At 43.2% G+C, this 20,979-nt stretch overlaps 1 protein-coding gene across 8 annotated transcripts in view; it reads right to left on the bottom strand.

Moving 5' to 3' along the window:
• KALRN (kalirin RhoGEF kinase) overlaps positions 1 to 20,979 on the bottom strand; it is a 1,626,736-nt gene that overhangs the window by 276,782 nt on the left and 1,328,975 nt on the right. For all 8 annotated transcript variants that reach the window (XM_086957084.1, XM_086957086.1, XM_086957088.1 and 5 more), the window contains 2 exons: positions 8,697 to 8,980; positions 2,164 to 2,268 (listed from right to left, as the gene is read on the bottom strand). In XM_086957084.1, the coding sequence (XP_086813210.1) occupies positions 2,164 to 2,268; positions 8,697 to 8,980 (389 nt within the window). The remainder of the gene's footprint in view (positions 1 to 2,163; positions 2,269 to 8,696; positions 8,981 to 20,979) is intronic.

The raw sequence follows: 20,979 nt of genomic DNA, 5'->3' as shown, positions 1-20,979 counted from the left end.
CATCCTGCATGGAATTAAAGGCCCGAATGGTGCTGCCAGCGAGAATCCAGTGGGGACCCCACCCGAAGGCATAGGTCCAAAGGCAATCCAGAGGGGTAGGGCTTCCCAAATATGAGGTGCATGGCCTTATCGAACTCTTGGAGTGATGGGGTAGCTCTGGCTCCTGGAAAGACATGGAGGCACAGAGCGGAATCTGGCACAAGCTCCACAGAGGAGAGGGGCCTGGAGTGCCAACGCTCCTGCATCTAGTCCAAAGATTTGGATGGACGTGACAGTCGAAAAAACTGTTCAAGCCAGAGCTTCCACCAGCATGCTTATGGAATATAAACACTGTGGTCTTGACAGTGCAGACATTAATGTCCGTTTGGACACTAGCCACAGAGAAAGGGCAGAATTCCAACAGATCTGGACTATGCCTCTCATTTACTGAGATATCGCTGCCTTTTGCTGAGTGAGAAAATGTAGAAGAGAAGCAGATACAAGGACTGCCTATCAGAAAGATAAGCTGTGCTACCACTGTGGGCCATGGGTTAACCACGATCAGCAAGAACTTCAAGTCCAAGAGTTAACCATTAGCAGACTGAGGGCGGACATACATTCGGTGTGGTTGGATAGTGAGTATGCTGGCCACATACTTCCTGCATCATATAATATATTTGCCTCTCATTTTCATTTGTACTGCCTATTCGCAAGTGCCTCACACTTTCTCTGCTGATGCAACATTTAGGTTTCTGCATGAGCGGATAATGTGTGTGCACCTTATATATAGAAAACCTATCCACAATATGCGTTTTATAGGCAGTTTCAGAGATAGCACATGTAGGCACTTTACCACATCTTTTCCACTTCCGGTGCCACTTGCAGGAGGCTCCTGTTTGACAGCTGAGCTCTCCTCAGGTGATCTCCGACAGGACAATCCGTGACTGTGTGTCCCAAAAGTGTCAGAATTGTGCGCCTTTCGTGTAAATTAAAATAAGAACATACCAAAAAAAGTTGTCTGCTCCAATGTTGGCTCAGAAACTTGTAAGGTTACTTCGAAAAGAAATGCACCGACATTTCAGAATTCCGCAACAACACATTTCATAAGTATAAATGAAGGCCTCGGAGTTTTAAATGCTTTGGATTCTTGTTAAAAATAATAATTAACTCACCACACCCAATTTTACCAAGGTTTTTCGAAACAATAGCCCTTAGGGCTACTTAGTTGTTTTGATGTTGAAGTAGGACTTGTCTAGTCTACCTCGACTCAAAATAGGCCTAACACTATGTTCTTATTATTGGGTCCGAATCATATGCAGCACTATCCTTTAAGTCTTACAGTGGATGCCATCATTTTATCGATTTTGCATCTTGAGCATGGCGCAAAAAATGTAAACAGCAAGCCGAATCCTGGGAAGGGTAAGACTACATACCTTTAACACAAATGTTGAGGATGAGATGTGGCAAAGGGTGCATTTGTAAGAAATTTAGGCCCCAAATATAAAATAATATTACGAAGGATTTGAAGACTACTGGAAGCAAAAAAACTGCCATCTGTGAATTGCAATTTGCCGAGAGTTCATGTTCGGACCTCCCAGAACATAGGCCCAGATTCTATGACCTGAGGTAGGCTGTGGCAGGAACATTTAACAAATGTCATGCATGTGTTGCATGAGGGTATGTTTGCATATCCTTGTTCCCTACTCATATGGAGGTGTTCTCTACTCTTATGGAGGTGCCCCCCTTACCTATACCTTTGATCTGGTCTGAATTATGACTTCTAAATCAATAAAAAGGAGCATCATGTTTTCCAGCCAATGCACTACACAACAGTGGAAATGCTGTGTCTCAAGTACTGCAAGACAAAAAAAATGCTACTAGAAGTCTTTGCTGTTTATCCTAAATTTACAAGTAATCAGTACATTAGGGAACAAATTGCGTGAACTAGTAGTGACTGAAAGAACAGACTACCACAAAATTCGGATGAATGGTCTGTAGCGAAATGCAAAATAGACCGACCGACCCATAACATTACACATCCACTAAAACAATTAATTTCTAAAGCAGCAGCAGAAATTAATACAGCTCATTAGATCAGCGAAAGCAAAGCAAGTCTATAGGTGTACACATTTATACAGAAGGAAGACCTTTACACATCTGGCAAGTAGATAACTGGCCACTTACCAGATCATCCTGAGCAGGATCGTTATCGAAAATCTTCATTGGGGGAGGAAGGGGTGTGTGGGATTCTTCATCTTGCTCATCATCAACCCAAACCTTTTTGGTCTTCTGCAACCACAAAAAGCAACAATCAATTTTCTTTTATGTTCCCATTGACGATAGTCACTGCTTCAACCAATACCATTTTTGCTCTCCTTTTGGATATTAAGGCTAGAATCCAAAATTAGTAGAAACTAAGAGATCAGCTCTCCTTTAAATTGATAACGTATATCTAGATATGCAATTTAAGTCAACAATAGTTTGACATTTAGCTTTGAATCATTCCGGAATACAAGGTGCGAGCTTGCTGTTGAGGTTCTATTATGAAGATTCCTAAAGACTAAAGAGAGGAAGCTGTAAACTATAAGAGTCAAATGCATCTTTGGTCTTCAAAATGTAGCTTTTAAAACATGACAAATGGATTGACAGTCACTTACATGGAACTAAAACAATTGTGATGCTTTCGTTCTAACGTCAATGAAACAACATATAAAACACTAACATTACGTTTCCTGACCGAGTCAATAGCAGCATTCAATAGACTTATTGCAATCACGTGATTTAGTAGATCAATGCTCGTGGCAACGTATTTCCTTCTCCACTTTCTAAGAATAACACCTATAATTAAGATGATGTCTTTAGAAGCACTAGCAAGCGTCTTTGTGAGTGTGAGCAAGCATTTAGCAGTGGCTAAAATATCGGGAAGGCCAATACTGGAGTTAAGAAAAAAATGGTGGGTCCTGAGAAAAAACTAAAGATCCTGACACCAACATTGCAAAGATTAAAAGAGGAATAGTTCGGGTAGAAAGCAGAAACAAATTTCAGGTCCACAATAAAAAAAAGCATGTAGGAGAATATATATTCAAGAACACAGGAACATCTACAAAATGACTAACGACTTCAGCTATCACAACGGGATAGGATTCTTATATAAATAGAAACATGTAACATTTGAGAAAGATTATGAACAAAGCATATGGTTAGCTCTAGGGTGACTGAGGTTTAGCAACTAAGATGCCTATTCATAAAGGTATTTTGGGTTACGCAATGTGGTACTCCTGAAGTACTTTTGACATACTCTAAAATCCCTTTGTGAATTTGCCACAAAAGATCAACAATTGGAATAATGATACACAATTGGTTCAAATAGAAGGGTTGTGTTCAGTTTGCACTCTTCCCAATAGGAACTTAGATGCTTGAGGGCCGATTTACAAATGCATATAAGAGTATGTAAAACAGTACTTCCGATGTACTACTGCCCATAATCAAAGGCTTTTATGAGATGGCCCTCAAGTCATGATAGATCCAATTGGGATGTGGCTCCGCACTCTGTAAGTTCTGGACTATAATGTTCACAGTTTGTAATGTTCACAACGTGGTTGGGGCCTCATGTGAATCTCCCACTGAGCATTGGGGGTAGTATTATATACAAATGCGTGTTTCTTGAACCCAAGATCCACTGTCACATGAGCACTCAGAACATACTTTCATACTCTTTTCAAATAAATGTCTTCACATATTATTTATGCTTTTTCTTTAATTTCCATAGATATGTTGTTTTTCAAATCATAACTTTCAAAATTCTTTGTATTTCCTTATTCCTTAAATGCCCGATGCATTTCAAGCATAACTGCTCTTCCGCAGGGTACTTTTTTCTGAAACAATACAGTAAGTCATATGTCGGTACATCACCACATAGGTACACAAACTCGTAATGGCTAATAAAAATATAATAAATAAATGCATTTATCTCTCGTGGAACGAGAGATAAATGCATTTATGGTATTTTTAAATAATTAATAAATAATTTAAATGTCCTAACTTCAAAGTCCAGCGTTCCATTACACATGTTAAGTTTGATGTGGATTTTCTAATATGTATTCACCTGATATTGTAGACGGTTTGTAAGCCAATTTTTCACAACAGCCCTCTCGTAGTTTCCTCAATCCTGCAAACAATTTTAATCAGCGTAATGCGAATATTTGTGCCATTTTGTACAAGGGTCAAACAGTTGCTTGCCGCCTGGCACAAAGGCAATTGAAAATTCTTGCTGGTATGATTGCATCACTGATTAGAGCCGAATATTGCAGAAAATGTTCTATTAAATGCTGTAAGCGACAACGGTTGATAAAGTCCATTCTTTCGGGGGAAAAAAATCTTCTCAGCCATTCAAGCTCACCATTTGATGCAAATCCAACAAAGACTCGCAGATTCCATTGCTCAAACATATTTTTTTGCTGTTACAAGTGGGGGCCTTCATGGCAGAGAACAGAGCTGAGTGAGCACTTAAAATAAAGTTCAAATGAGGAAGACAGCAGTGATAGGAAGGGAGCAATGTATGCCACGTCCAATGTTGGACATTATGGGTTCCTGTGTCATCCAATGTATCATATTCAGGATTGGACTGGGAACAGCAACCAGCCCAGGCAGGTTTCTGCTCGATCAGCCCTGTGAAGAGGGTGGGGGTTGGGTTTGGAGGGGGGGTGGGGGTTTGAGGAGAGGTGTGGTAGTAAAAAGCACTGCTCCGGCTTTTCTTACAGGGTGCCGATATTGGCTGCACTGCGGCAAAACTGCCCCCAGTAAGAAACGCAGCCCTTGCAGGCACAATTCCGGCCCCCACCCCTAAGGCCCACCGGGGAAATGCCCAGTGCCCACAACGGCCAGCCCGGCCCTGATCATATGTTTGGGGCTCTGATTTTTTGCGGAGTGTCCAGAAGAACCTATTCTTTCCATTGTACCAAACAATCACTACATTGCCACCTAGGCGCTCCTTAAAGGTGGCCCAGACTTCTTGATCCAGATGGTTACATACGTTACCAACTGAATGGCACATCAGAACTGATGAAGGGTTGCCACACCAGGCATTTCTGTAACCTTACCAGTGATAAACCCTCCTGGCAACACCAGATAACTTTATCCTTCGTAAGCTGCAAACACGAGTCCACATGCTGAAATTGGTGCAAAAATATTGATTCCCACACATTTTTGCCCATTGCATAAAGACTACATGGGTTTCACTTTTAGTACCCTGTAATACTGCTACCTGGTAATTGAGAATTCCCAGGTACTGCTAGCACAGATGCAGCAGTATTATGGTCCCTTAAGTTCAGGACAATTGGAGGAGGAGGTTGTCACCCCGTTCGGAGTGCGAATCATCAGTTATGCCGATGATACACAATTAGTGGTGTCTCTATCTCATCCGAACCAGGAACCATCAGACTTGTACAACTGTCTGGTAGAAATTCAAGGATGGATGAATAGGTCATCTTTGAAACTTAACGGTTCAAAGACGGACATTCTCCTCCTTGGCCAGAAAGGGCTCTCTCTCCCGCAGAACATCTGGCCCCCCAGTTTGGGTGAACCCCCTACCCCCAAGTCTGAGATTAAAAGCTTGGGAATATGGATTGAAAAAGACCTGACCTTCAGGACACAAGCCATAAAGATTGCTAGGACCTGTTTTGGGCTCCTTAAAGCGATCAGGAAGATTCTGCCCTTGCTCCCTTTTATTTCCCAGAAATTACTAATCTTATTATATCAAGGCTGGATTATAGTAACGCCATATATCTTGGAGCTCCCGAGGCAACTTTAAATAAACTGCAGAGAATCCAGAACGCTGCAGCAAGGATTCTCACTAACACCCCGGTCAGATCCTCCGCTAAACCAGCCCTGAGACAGCTCCACTGGCTCCCAGTGAGAGAGAGAGTGGCATTCAAAGCTCTTTGCCTGTCACACAAAATTTTACAGGACAAAGGACCCCCTATTCTAAAAAAATTCATCAGGCCCTACAAAGCCTTGAGTGCCCTCCGTTCGGACCATGAAAATCTGGTCACTATCCACAGAGTGAAGAAGGTGCGCACGGGTGGACGACGTTTCTCCGTCAATACGGCCCGTCTTTGGAACTCCCTTCCCCGGGACCTCAGGATGGAACCAGATTATCTCCGTTTTAGGAAACGGCTGAAGACACACCTGCTCCCCCGATTCCCCCCCCCCCCTCGATTCCCCCCCCCCCCCTCCCCTCCCCCCTTAGCTCCCCTCTGGACTGATCGGATCTGAGCGCTGGGATACTTACGGGTGACTACGCGCTTTACAAAACCCAATAATAATAATAATAGTATTGAAGGCCTTACAGTTCACTAAATGAAACTTGGAAATAGTAGCTTTAATCAGATACTAATTAGAGGCCACAGACGTTCAGAAAAACAAGTAGCAACCAGTATATGCCGAAAGTAGTACGCAGCATGATATCGACAATAACACGTGCCATAAAAAGAGGATCTCGAACTCATGAACGGGCAAGGACAACAAAAAAGGGAGTTATGATCGCCCGCTGAGATGGATCGCTAGAGGGGAAGTAGTTGATTGGATAGGGGAGGGGGGGAATGAGCATGAGATTGGGAATTCATATAGAAATGGAAGTTGAAAGGTGGTAAAAATACAAAAGGGAATGAATGAGGGACTGAAACAAGAATGGAAATCAATGGTAGAATGAGATATGCCGAAAATGCACAGAGTTAATAACGGAATAGGAATAGACAGAATGAGCAGGGATGGTGGATGAAAATGAAAGGGGAATTTAAAGGCCTGGAAGGGGATTGGGAATGGATGAGTAAATGGGAAAGGAGAGACCGACGGGGGAGAACAGATGATTGGATTGCTGGATAATTAATGTCAGTCAGAGAAAGAGAAAGCAAGAGTAATGTCCCAAAATAGTGAGTCCACCGCAAGAGAATGGTAAACGGTAAGTATGCCCAGCACAGCTTTAACAGTGAGCCGAGAGATTCTGGCACATTCTTAGAGTTCTAAGTGAAAGCATTCACCCGAAGGTAAAAGTGTAGGAAAGAGACATTTTTTAAAATCTTTGTTGGGTCTTTAATAAATTGTCCGTTTGTGCCATGTACCTTCTTAGAGGTTTATCGCTGTGAGCAACAGACCATTTGTCATTAGATGTAGACCAACAAACATGCAGTCTTGAGACACAACTGAACCAACAACTTGAAGATGAAGGATCCTACACTAAACAACGGTGTCCTGTACTCAAAAGATGACACTGCTTATGTCAGAATATTTCATTTTGTGAGGAAGGTGCCACTGCAGCCTACAGCAGCATTGTGGTAAACAATGAATGCATTTTCCTTCAAAAGGTTGACACACCCTCGTCAATAGCAGTGTGGCTTGGAAAGTACATAGAAAACAAACAGTAGGACTTGTATGATTATGGACATAGATTCAGTTCACTGAATATAGCTGCCAATACCAGCTCTTGTTTTCATCAGAGCTAGGGAAAGTGTCCTAATCCTTCTTACCATTGTGAGACAGTCCAACAACATCAATTCAACAGCAACAATGTCCGCTTTGTAGATAAAAGGGCGTAGTAAGTAACATTGGCCAATCCAGACCACAGTATTATGATCTTTAGACAGGCTATGAAAATTATTTTGGCGTACAGCCTCTTCGCCATGAGCAGTCTCGGCTTCCTCCACGTTCTTGTCATCGTCGCTGGCCAGAGATCTCGATCCTTCAATAAAACCTGCGTCCTCAGAGTGCTGGCCATGGTGGTGTAGTGTTCCAGCCCCTGTTCTCAAGTACCTTTAGGGTCTTTGGTATAAATGTGGCACAGGCCTTGCAGTGGTTCATCTCGATGATCCTTCGGGTGACATAGGTTGCAGACCTTCTAGTGGTCTCTCTGTGCCAACTTGTGGTGGCAGTCAGGGCAGAATTCAAAGGGGGTGTTTTACATAACCCCTACCTGCCTTTATTGTCCGACTACATGGCTGGTACCGGCTGAGACCCCCATCGAGAGAAAGGTCCCCCCTCTCTTCTTGTACCTCTCGCCTTCTTCAGCAAATTGGTTGATTTTATATTTAAAAAACTCAACTTTTCTGTAAAACTTTTAGAGCTCCTCCATTTCTTCCAGTCCGAATGGCAGAAAAAGGATCTGATAATGGCAATAATGAAAAGGAACATCCAGGGCACCGTCTGACGTCACATAGGGGATGGACATACAACCAAATGGTGGTCGGCAACGTCCACAAGAAAAAATAAGACAATTCCAGCCCCAACCACTAGATGGCGGAATAATGCATAGCAAGTGAAACCCTTAGTATATTTTGAAAAAGCACATAGAAATGTGACCTGCCATATTAAAAGGAATTCTCAAAAATGACACTGACCCAACAATTCAATATGCTTCGGTTTTTGTCTTTCATGTTTTCCCAAAGTATAGCGTTACTATTCCACGAAAAAAGTGCACAAGATGTAAATGAGATACATGAGGTTGCGATTTAATTTGGATAGTGCTAGTTTAGCACCAAAACCTACAAGTGACAGTGGAGTCTGAAACATCATATTTCATGGAGTAGTTTATCAGAATGGAACACTATCACATCTCTGCACGTACCATTACTCAGAAAAAACCTGCACACTGTGATAGTGCTTCTTCACTACTTTTGAAGATCAAATTATAACATTGGATTTCATGGCAATGAAAAAACAAATACCTCATCTGCGCTGTCGCCTTGAGGAGTAGAGTCATCTCCGGGCTTCGGTGACCCTGGGTCAAAGCTCTTACGTCCTTCCCGCCCTTTCTTAGGCTTTTTCATGTTGCTTTCGGCCTTTCCGCTGTTGAGCCTGCGCACTGGACTAGTCAGCCACTTTTTGAGGGTGTTGGTGGACCGCTTCGGCCCTGGTGAGCTCTGAATTGAGTTCAATGATGGCTGATGTTGCAAGTTGGCCACTGATTCAGACTTGCCTCCATTTTCACTGTTAGAGGTCGAATATGCGTCTGCAAAAAAAATATATAAATTATAATGGTCAGGAGATCCACTTCTAGATTTTACACCCTGGCATTTATATTTGTAGACATGGCTCAAAATTTTCCCTGATGAGACATGACATACTACCACTTTTACTGCTAAAACTACGCCACTAAAACCCCCACTTTCACACAGGACACCAGCTCGTGTGACCTGCCACAGAAAAACTTTCACTTCCAGGTCGGACTCATTGAAACTTACACCATCACACAAGACATGCAAACACTTCCGGTTCAAAACAGGACACAATAATAGCAGGACAGACAGACTTCCCGACTTATACAGTAAAATTTGAAACGCTAAGACGTATGCAAATTAACATTTTCAGTACAGCCATATGTTGAGAGTTCACAACCATGTACGACAAATGAAGACTTCCACTTCTCCAACTATGTGACATTATTAATTCTAAGACAGAAACATAGAAATCTACTTCCGCAAATGACAGAATAGAATTCAACTCCCATACATAGTATGTGATGTCTTCCACAACAATACGACACATGACTGCCTTTTCTTGACATGACATTTAAACTCTTTTGCTACATATGACAAATGACTTGATCCAAAGCATGACGTTCAAAGACTTCCACATTCCAAGACGTTAGGCAAAATGTTTCACGATTCTGAGACAGACATGCAGGGAATGAGTTCAAAAATGTGTTCACCTAAAACCAAATTTACCTTCGTACGGGATTCACTTTATGAAAAAGTATTTCATCCACTGTCAATCTTTGATTAAATAGGAACGCTATTGAAAAATGTTGTTTTCTCACCCACTGTGAGAAGTTGGCCTGATATGTAGTGTTTCCAATTCTGGAACCACTTGGTATCAGTCCAAACAAACCCCAAAGATGTCTGGTTGTAAGTCAACCTTGTTAGACAAGCTATCCTAGTGGTAGCATGGACTAAGCAGCCTTAAAGGCTTAACTTAAGAGGTCGTGTTAAGCGAGCTGTTTTACCACATACAATCCTGTAATCAAATGAAAGGACACCACACAAGTATATATTATAAAAATATATGTATTTATTTCTAAATTACTCCCCAGTACTCTTTATGAGGAAAGGGGCACAAGCGTTAAATCAAAAGCACAGTATAACATACAAAGTTGCACAATTTTGGATGAGGGCCGGTGGCCACTTAAACCATATACTAAAAAAGTGGTATAAGAGATACCAATCGAACAGTGGTTAGGCCTAGGGCCTAGAGATTCGCTGGGAGCAGTCAGGACTAGCAATGCTGAAGTCGGGAGTAGCCCACAGGACTCGGGTGCAGCACGGAAAGTGCGGCTTGCACCAATGCAATGTCAATGGTGCGTAAAAGTTACACAAAGTGAATTAAAAGAGGCTTCCGCTGAACCTAGAGGAACAAAACTTTAGACACAGACCCTAGAGGTGTGTACCAGTGTAGGAACACCGGCGTTGCAATGTTACCTCACCCACAGGCCGTGGGTGCACAGGGTCGAAGTGGCGTCGGGTTTTGACACGCAGGCTCTTGGTGCTTGAAGCTGTTGCAGCTGCAGGCGATGTGAAGCAGAAGTGTCCGGTGCGATCCAAGGGTGGATCGAAGTAGAAAAGTACCTGAAAGCAGAGGGGACAGAGTCTGGGTCACTCAGCAGTGACCAGGGTGGAACCAGGACGGAACCAGGCAATGTCGGGCGCAATCAGGTGGTTGTCGATAGGCTTCTCTCCACTGTCACGTGGGCTCTGGGGCATCTGCGACGTCCAGGAGCAGGTCACGATCTGTCCCACGTAGGCTCTCGCCGTCAGCACCGTCGGCTTCAAGATTGCAGCAAGCAGCACTTGGCAAAAGCAATCCACGCGGAACCGGGAGATTGCTTATCACTCGAACCAGGAGGGTCAGAGTGGGGGCTCCTTTTTACAGGAGCTGGTGCAGATCTGGAGCAACCAGAAAAGCGAGTCGTATTCAAGTTTGTCGGCACAGGGGCCACAAGCCAGCTGGCAAGTGACCGGACCAACGCGTCGAGCCAACACAAGCAGAAGGGCCCCACGCAGCACTCGTCGAGTGTGGAGGGGGTAGCTTTGGTGCAAGTGGAGCTCGGGGCTGGGGCTTCTCAAACCCCGGTGTACAGCTTCGAGGGTCACTCGTGGGCTGCACGGTCAGCGTCTCGTGGCCTTTTCAAGATGGCGTGCCCCACGCTTCCGGTCGCCTCCACTGGTCTCAGCTCTGCAGGGACTGTGGATCGGGCTGGGAGAAGGCAGGCAAGCTTGATCTCGTTGATCTCTGTCGCTCGAGTTCCGGCGGGAACTGCAACAAAGCAAGGGTCGAGGGCTGGATGGTGCCGGTTTGCACAGGGTGGTCACTCCTTGACCACAAGGGAGATTCTTCCGTCTTCTATGTTGAATAGAATGTCGAAGGGTCCAGAATTCGTTTCTTATGTTTCTTCAGGATGATCTGAGTTGCATTGGCACTGCTCCCACTCTTATTCGAATCTGGTGGGCTGGACATCCTGCTAGGTCCCCTCCTATGGGTGGGACCCAGGAAGGGGGTGGTTACACCCCTTTCCTTTGATCCATGCCGCGCTGGGACTGGGGCTGGAAGGCCCCAGAACCGGTTTGGCCGGATTATGCAAGGGGCAGCCTTGTGCTCCCCAGGCAGTGTCTGGTTTCTTTGAAACCTCCCTACTACAATCCACTATCTCCTGTCTGGGGTGGTTTAACACCGCCCTGCGACAGGAAACCCTTTGTCCAGGCCACCATATGCTGAGTTTCGGTCAGCAGCAGGAGGCCAGACCCGTGTCTGTGGCAGGGGCATCCATTTTGTGGATCTGAGGCTCATTTTAAATCAACCGCGTTTCAGTAAAGTAACATGTCTTATCCCTCTAGAAGGGTGGAATGCTACCCCCGTCGCCAGAACTGGCGAGGGGGTAGTATTCCAATCCGTATGACACCTTACACGACATGTTTTGATAAAGCCAAACCAAAGTTGCTATATAACCGCGAGGATTATAAGGCGCTTAAGAGTATATGGTATGGCATTATCCCGGATCAGCTTAGGGAGTTGTTCCCGACAGCTGCAGACAGGCTCAGCTCATGCCCGAGCTCCATCTCACATAAAACCACGCACTCTGCCTCCAGGATTGATGAGGCCTTCCATAGGAGTGGCTTACAGGCTATATATGTGTCCAGATATAGGTTTAGATATAGGTATACTATATCTAAGCAAGGGGTGATTACACCCACTTGCCCCAGCTGAATGATCAGCCAGTTGTGTCAATTTAAGAACCAGCCAGGGGTGGCAAAAGCTATGCTTCAGCCCCTGGAAGGCCTTGGTGGCACCTATGCCCTGAGCACCTATAGTGCATGGTACAGGGGCTGACAAGGAGTCAATTTCCAATTGTGGTATGTACCTATAGCACATGTATTATAAATTTAGAGAGAGAACAGCAGGCTGGGGGTCTGATTAGCAGGCCCACAGCCTCAGTAAGTCGAAAACCAGTGAAGCAAAAAGCAAAAATTAGGGTGACCATAGGATAGCAGACCCTACTCTCCTACACCCACCCATGAGCTATTGCTCAGTTTGGTATGTAAGCTGTCTAAATGAACAGAGGCAAAGGACCATCTTTAGCTAATTAGGAAGAGTAATCCATTCAAGGGGAGCAAAGCCTTAAGGGTCACAGCAAAAAAAAGTCCCTAGCAAGCTTTATAACCACCTCCCTTCTACTGCGCCAGAGCAGAGTAGGGCTACGCAAATGGGGGTTAGCTGGTTACCACCACCATACGGAAATCTGCCCCGTCCTCCTTAACCCCTAGTATATCTTAAGTAGGAACCAAGGCATTCCATCTGCAATGAGGAAGACAGCCACTCTGCAGAAATTACTACAGCCCCGGATAGAATTAAAACTGCATTTTTGTTTTACAATTAGCCGGAGCAATAGGAAAAAAATACCTAGCCCGTTGACCTATAAACTTCCTTTATAATTTCATCCTCTTTTCGAGGAAGTATAAAGGTCTACAGTCTCCGTGAGCTCACACTGCCAAGTCCTTGGGAAAAGCATTTGTAGTAATCAACACACACGAAAAGTTCAGCCCTTTCATCACTTTCTAGTAGGGGATACTAAAAAACACTATTGTTTTTGGTAGGTTACTCATGTTGCAATTCTCATCATGATTTAAAAACATGTTTTATCCAATGTCTCTTTCAAACCGAATAACCAAAGTATTTTCTTGTCAAAATTTCCTCTATGTCTTGGTGCAGCTTTTCTCGATTAAGACTGCATTATCCTATAACTTATACTTTAGTAGGTGTGCGTTCTAAAGATATTTTGAATATGACCATGTTAATACCCCCTTAAACACACCACCAGCAGCCAACTTAAAATTGGCCATTCCATGAAATTAGAAAGCCTAAAACAAGATTCATAAGAACCACTAAACATAAGGCTGACATAATACTCTAACAAATGATGACATACAAGACAAAAGGGATGGTGTACCAGCCTTCCACAATGCAGCTCCATCCAATCCAATACTAAATTTCAAAGGTGATGTATTCTCCCCACAACACAAGCGTCCCAGCTGCTTCAAACAAGCAACCATCCCAGCTGCCAGTGACACAAACTAATGCGGTGGATGCTTTTCATATCTGGGTGCCAAACTTTTAATCACCCTCCCCGAACTCCTCAGAAACACCACAAATTCCCAATATGGCCATCCACGAACACAAGTTTCAGAGAAACACTCAGCCTAGAGGTGAAGACGTTCTCAGAAAAATAACGTTTGCCACATCAAACAGCAGTTATGTCAGTAAAAGGTCAGACCACAACATCAGTGTAAAACACATATGGTCAAAATTTAGCATTTCCCCCTCCATTATGGCCGAGTCAAATACATGAACAACCGATTGGTAGACAATTAGCTGATTCACAGGCCCTAAATATTATAACAAACACCTGCCCCTATAGCTCAAAACCGAATTACAGCAGGCTAAATTATTTTGTATTACTTCTGTATACCTCCTACAATCCCAGAGTAGCAATGCATCAACATGTATTGATACACAGAAGATTATAACATGTAAAACTCTACATTAGCAGGGCTTTTGAACCACTGATGAAACCTTGCCTACAACATTACGTTTTGTTTATTAAAGGCAGGGATCCAATTAACAACTGAAAAACAAATTGTAGTGCGCTTTCAACTCAATGAGTGCACTTGTATCTCAGCCACCGGTCTGCATGGTAGAACTGGTACTTAGCAAGTAAAAATAGAAAATTGTTGCTTTCAATGCCAGCTAACTTAAAATGGTATCCAGCTGAAGGTCACTCTGGAGAACAACGGCTTCCATTGACATCTGGTTTCGAGTTTGGCTCCTGAGGAGGATCTGCAATTGCACTTTGTCTCTCTCTCAGTTTGGTGTCAGAGAATGTGTCAAGAGTGTGTCAAGAGTGTTATCACATAACAGAATATAAGGACTTATCATGCTTCGTATCTCCAAGTAGATTAGTTCCCAAGGACACCACTTGAAAGTCTCTTCAATGCAGCACTAGGCATATATGGGAAGGGGGTGTGTGCCCGCAAAAATGGCAAACAGGCAGTGGCGGAATCATTTGTAAAGTGTTTTACTCAGTTGCAGTACATTAACACGCCATGTTGAAATGAGTCACCCTTTCCTAAGGGATTTTCTATAAAGAAGGTGATGGCATTTGATATGAATAATAACCAAAACAAAAGTTTGATTTCATAAGGTGTGAAAGTTAGACATTGCATAGATAAAAGTGAGGAATATATTTCTTTCCCAACTGCTTTTCCCCCCATTTTAAACACACATTGGCAACGCCAATAGATCTTGCTTTTGCTGCTAGCATTTTTGCTTTTTCAATGCCTGCTTTTTGTCATAGTTTTTGTAAAACTTTCTTTTTGGGGGGCTGGCAAGCCTTTCTCAAAACGGAGAAAAAAACGAGCTAAGACCAAAAATATATTTTTTAATCACAAAAAACTAACATAGCTGTGGTAATTCCTGGCAACTAAGTGAACTACTGTGTGTGGATATGTTCTTTGGGAAAGAGCAGAAAGCCATCATGGTTTATGCCAACAGCTAACGTGTGCTGACCCATTGCCCCATGCTGTAAAGGAGAGAAGCAAAATGTGAAAGACAACAGACCAATGGATGAAGAGGTTAGGCCAAAGGCTCACACAAGTACATTATATATGTTTCTGTTTCAGTGTAAGAGTGACAGAAAACCATGACTATTAAAAGACACATCTTGGTTGCCGGAACCAAGAGAAAACAGAGGAAGCAAGAGTGAAAAAAATAGTAGGTTAGGTTTTGCTCAGGCACAGCTACATAATCTGGAAGTCACCCGAGAAACTGTGGTCTGTTTGTCCTGGTAGATACACAACACTTAGAACAAGTTGCACAGTTGACAAAGTTCCACTGTGACCCAAAGTAAGCCCCAGTATCTCCAGGGATGTGCCGCTCTCCAAACAAGAGGAGTTAATAACGTTGGTAAGGTGAGACAGGTCTCCACTTAAATTTTGGAGCTAGTAACATTTCATGCAACAACTCTGGAAAAGATTGCAATGTTTTAAAAGTCTAAACGTCTTGAGTGGATGACTTCTATGACAATAAAATTGAAGTCTGCATATAGTAATGGAAGAATCCTCCCGATTTGCATTTTTTTAAATTCTGAGCGCAAGAAAGATGGCAAATCTGTTAATGACCCTTGTTAGACTCCCAAATTAGAACTGGGAGTGAAGTTAGGGGCTAAGTGAGAAAAAGAAGGGAAAAAACGTGGGTGTTGCAGGGTATTTTAAAAATAACGCTGAGGCTCGGAATCTGGAAATCCTTTTTTAAACACAATGTAGTACATGGAAACCTTTGGCTGCTTGGCAAATTGGTTTTTAGTGGCTTTTTATTTACTTAAAAACATCCAAAAGATGAATTCCAAAGCACATTATCTTGTTACAGAGGCTGCGCTCTGATGCACTATGATAAGGACCAGTTACACAAATTGACGTTAAACCCAAACTCACATTTGCTACTAATATAAAAAATAAAAAAAAAGAATGTGTCCATTCACCACAGAAGGTGGGCATCCTACCGAAACATATACCCCTTTCTACTTACAGAATCAGGTGATATCACACCTACCAGAAAACAGCATCCTAGGAACTTCATGATTGTGCAGTAGCTCTTGGCTAAATGTATTCTATAGATGTATTTATCTTTATGTATTTTGCACGTTTTCTGCACCAGACTCTAAATGACTCCCGTGAAAAAGGGCTTTAATGTCAAAGCCAGCTCCAAAGAAGACATCAGGAGAGTAAATTACCTTCTTATTGGTCACAATCCCAATATCAGAAAGACATATGAGGGAGGATGCCTGTTGTGGTCATTTCATTAAATGTGAAATCAAAAGACAAACATTCAAAATAATTTCACAATATAAATGCCAGTGCCTGGTATAACATATGAGGTGGTCTATGAATAAAGTTTTGCAGTAGGCTATCTTTCGCTAGACTGCCCCTTGAGACGGATTCCAGAATGATGCGTCATGTTCTTCTATAAACCATACTTAATCAGCGAGTACAAGGTCAGCAGAATTGCAAGGTCAGTGAGGTTTTCAGGTCACGTTTCTAAGCAATGTACACAGCCCATGTTTTCCTTCTGGGAACCAATTTGGAAAGGGGTACAGGTTATAATCCTGGCTTACTAAAATGCAAGATTTCCACATTTCTCACGTTCACTCACTTGCACACAGGTCAGTAGGCCAGAAGCAGCTGCCACGCCAAGTCCAATAACAGTGAAAACACACCACTGCTGATAAGACTGGCTGAGCCAGGAAGTCCAAAGGTGGAGGAATGCAGCGTGAGGCGACACCTTTTGATTTATTTATTTGAGATAAGCGAACACTGGTCCAGCACAAGGACTTAGGTAAGATTTTGATACACTAAATTCAAATCACTTAGAAGGTAAAATGTTCTGGTGAATCTGACAATGGGACAACAGAAGGCGCATGGAATTACTGAAATCGAGTCCTGGACAAAAAATGACACCCTTTTAAATTCTAAACGCTTGATTTAAGTTCTCAGATATGATCTTGGGTGTTACGATCAAAATATCTAAGGCAACGACTGGTACATACTAGATCCAGCTCTCTCCAGTGCTTGATTTGTGCTGGAGTTGGGCACCACTATTCATTTTTGGGGAGTGGGACCCATTTTTAGGTCGAGCCTGGGCAGCACATGTGCTGCTCTGCGAGGCATGCTGTATTCAGGAATGGACTTTAAGCTCTGCCCACTCTCTGCCTTCCACACTAACAAAAAAAGAAGAATCTGTTTGTCAACTTGACAAACAGATGCTTTTTTTGTAAAAGAGCCCCATACTACGCTTTCACTTTGATGGTGGCCGCGCCCCTATCTTTAGACGAGCCATCAACGGGAAAGCACGGCATGGGGCGCTTTCCAAAAAAAGCATTTGCAAAGCAATAGGTCTCGCATTTGCAAGATTTTAAGCTATTGCCATTGTTATTTACAATGCCAAAAGCTCAAACTCTTGTACATGCGAGACCTATTGCATTGCAAATGCTTGTTAGGTGTTGTGTGTGAGATAGAGACAGGGGGTGCAGCACTTTGCACATCAGCAGAAAAGTATAGAATTTAACCATAAGATATTGTGTGTAATTTTTGCCCAAATTTAAGTGTGGCAAAAAACTGATAACTATTGCTAAGACGTGTTTTTCCATAGCGCCATGAGCAAGATAATGAAAATGAAAGACAGGAATATGGTAGAACCAGATAATATAATGTTCCAAATAATACACAAATGACAACAGACAAAAAACAAAGAAAATAAAAATAGGGTTAAAACTAGAAAGTACCTACAAGAAGGCTTAGTTTCACATTTTAAGATGTACAATTTTTAACAATTAGTTCAAATGTGTGACTGACAGGAAAATCCTAAGAACAGATTGACGAATAGAAGCACTATCTATATACAGGATTGGGGAAGAAGTCAACGTCAATTTAAATCACGTTCAAATTTAAATCTTCAACAACTTAAAAATATGTATTTCTGTAAATAAAATTTGAATATATTTCCTAAGAATTAAATAACAAAAAAGGCCTCAACAAATGTATTTTGCAGGAAACAAAGTTTTTTTATATAATAAATACATTATTATAAAGGACTTCTAAGAAAGAATACTTGACTTGCTAGTCCGTGAAACAATTCTGCATGCTGTTGCTATACATTTAAAATAAGCTCTCAACAGCGTCATATGCGATTTTTAGCTTTTCTTCTTCTGGTGTGAGGATCAATAGTGCTACATTACCCCGATCGTGGGCAGCTTCTACAGATGCCACACTAGATGCAACAGCCCCCAAGAAATTATATAAAATAGAAGTCAGGTGGCTGTGAATGTAATGCATTACTATGCATTAATTCTGCTTGTGCCAGTTCAATAACACGATTCACAGGCTCCAACATACAAATATTTTCTTAGAATTGCTAAAAAGTGAGCGTGCTCCCAGATGGAGTATTTGCTGCTTCCATAAAGTCTTTGTACTATCACCATCCATTAGTTTCTCATAGTACAGTTTGGTAAAAGTGTGACTATCACACCTCAGGATCGAAGGAAGTTTGTGCACTCACCATTCTGGCCACTTGACATCACCAAGCTGACGGTGAAGAATAAAACCCATATGGCACACCCAGAGACTGCATGAAAGCTGTATTTGCTACCCCACGCACATAGGTGTTCCCATCAAAGGTGTGGCAGAGTTTGAGATTCGAGAATCAGTCGCTCAGCAAGGATCTGAGCAAGTCCTTATTTACTTCCAGAAAGCCAATATATTTATGTTGTATTAGGTTTTAAATATCAACTAACGAGGTGAAGGCCTCTGTGAGACCTAGCACAAGTGACAGGCATCAGTCCCAATTGAGGTCCAACTTTAAGTCAAAGTACAGCTCTACACACCTGCAAAGTTAACAGAAAGATACTAACGATGGTGCGCACAGGAAAACGTCCAACAGAACAGAACCCACCCCAGAGACATGCATGTCAGAAGCATAGGTATTCCAGCCGACTTTCTGTGGTCTCGTAGGGAGGGACGAGGCATGATTCTGCAACAGTTGAGCCGTCCTCAGCATCATCAGACTTAATTCTTGTGGTTTGAGTAATTATAGGGTAGTTTGGGTGGCTCCTGTGGACATTAACTACAGTGTTTTGTGAACCAAGTTCAGCGCTTGGAGCCTTCAAGTGCGGTTAATAAAATGGGCCTTGGGGGGCAGCCGACCGCAGTGAGGTGTCCCACGGGGAGTTTGGGACATGGTGCAGCCTGGACTACTTGTTGGTCTTTAAGCCCATTATATAATCATACATTTTATAGGGCTAATCGCCATTTTGTAGGTGAGAGTGGTCGTCACTGATTAGTTGGGAGAATTTTTCAAGAGCGACTCTAGCTTAAGCAGTGATGGATGTTATGGAGGAATTGCAAGCGCCAGAGGCCATGCGCCTGCTGGCCGAGGCAGGCTGCATGGATTTACTCACTCGGGTGCGAGGGTCGTGGTGCGCTCAGCGAAGCACACAGTGGGCGGTGTGGCAGCAGCGGCCCTCGCTTGCTCACCTCCATGTCTCGGCAACAGTGGGCAGGGCTGCTTGGTGAGCCACGTGCTGCCAGAGGAGCGCGTGGCTCGCATGCTGGTAAAGGCCCAGTGAATGGACCCGCTATGACATTTATGGGCAGGGTCAAGGCCCGGCCGGGACTGCTTGGGGTGGACAAGTGCACTAAAAGTGACGCAACGCTTCCAAAATCGGGAACTCGCTCTGCAGTGGAGCGTGGTGTATGGGGGCGAGAAGCCCTTTACTGGCTGAGGGTGCGTGATGTACACATAACCGCCAACAAAGCCTAACACTTTCAGTGCCTCGCCCTTCCACCTGACCTGGACTTTTACCCGGCAGTCATATTTCTCGCACAGCATTGGGTGATGTACTGTATCTAGTCCAGTATTCTTTTTTTACTTGTTTTGTTTGATTTAAATCTTTTTTTTGTTTACGTTGTGCCGCTGAGAGACACTGCTTCTGCAGTCCTTTTGTCTCTACATCCAGGAACCAGTTTTGTTTCTTTACCCTTTGTTTGCCAGGATGCTTTGCTGTACAGGCTGATTTGTAGAGTTTTCTGCAGCAAGTAGGACCAGTGTCTGCTCTGGCTGTACCGGCTTGGAATTGTATACCAATCCCCCGAAAGAGGAACGGGAAGGAAGGCTTCTTTCCTCTGAAACATTGGGAGCTGGACCCATGGCGCCCTTACAAATGGGATACCAGGGCTACCCGTGCAAGCATCACTGACTGGCGATGTCACAAGAGAAAGGCCGGCCAGGCCGAACCGACCACTGGGCGTTTCCCAAGGAGGCTGGAAGGAGGCGGGGGGGGGGTGTGTTGTAGCAGTGCAGCTGTTTTAAAAGCATGGTAGAGTTGCTTGTGTATCTAACAGTTTTCAGGCAAAAATAAAAGTGCCAAGATAACTCTGGTGATTAATGTACCTGCAGGGTAGACATCGGAGTTTTGCCTAGTAGCAGTTTTGACTCATCTAAGGTAGCACAGAGGGTTATTATGCCTGCTGCAAACAGCGTGTACTATGCATATAACGGAACAGTTTTTATGTGCATAGCTCAGCGGGTTACTGCTTTTGTCACAGAGACCCTTTTGTTACTGTACAGTTTATAAATTTCAATCATAATCTAGGTTAGAAAGTTATATAATTTTGCTTAAAAAGGGGTTGTTTGGGTAGAAATATATTTTTAATTGTAAAGTTAACTCCAACCACTGAGTTATGTTCCGAATCCTGAATTTGTGCTTTCCTCCAGACCAAGGGCTCTTAAAAAATGCCTACCAGTATGGAGTATGGATAACAAGTGAATATCACACTTTGTAGTCACCTTTGTCCTATTTAATGTTTTCTATACACTGATCTAGACACATTATTGATTGGCTCTGTGTATGAT

Source organism: Lissotriton vulgaris, chromosome 2_1, assembly GCF_964263255.1.
Source record: "Lissotriton vulgaris chromosome 2_1, aLisVul1.2, whole genome shotgun sequence".
NCBI classification, from domain to species: Eukaryota; Metazoa; Chordata; class Amphibia; order Caudata; family Salamandridae; genus Lissotriton; species Lissotriton vulgaris.
This window is presented reverse-complemented; position numbering and strand designations above follow the sequence as displayed.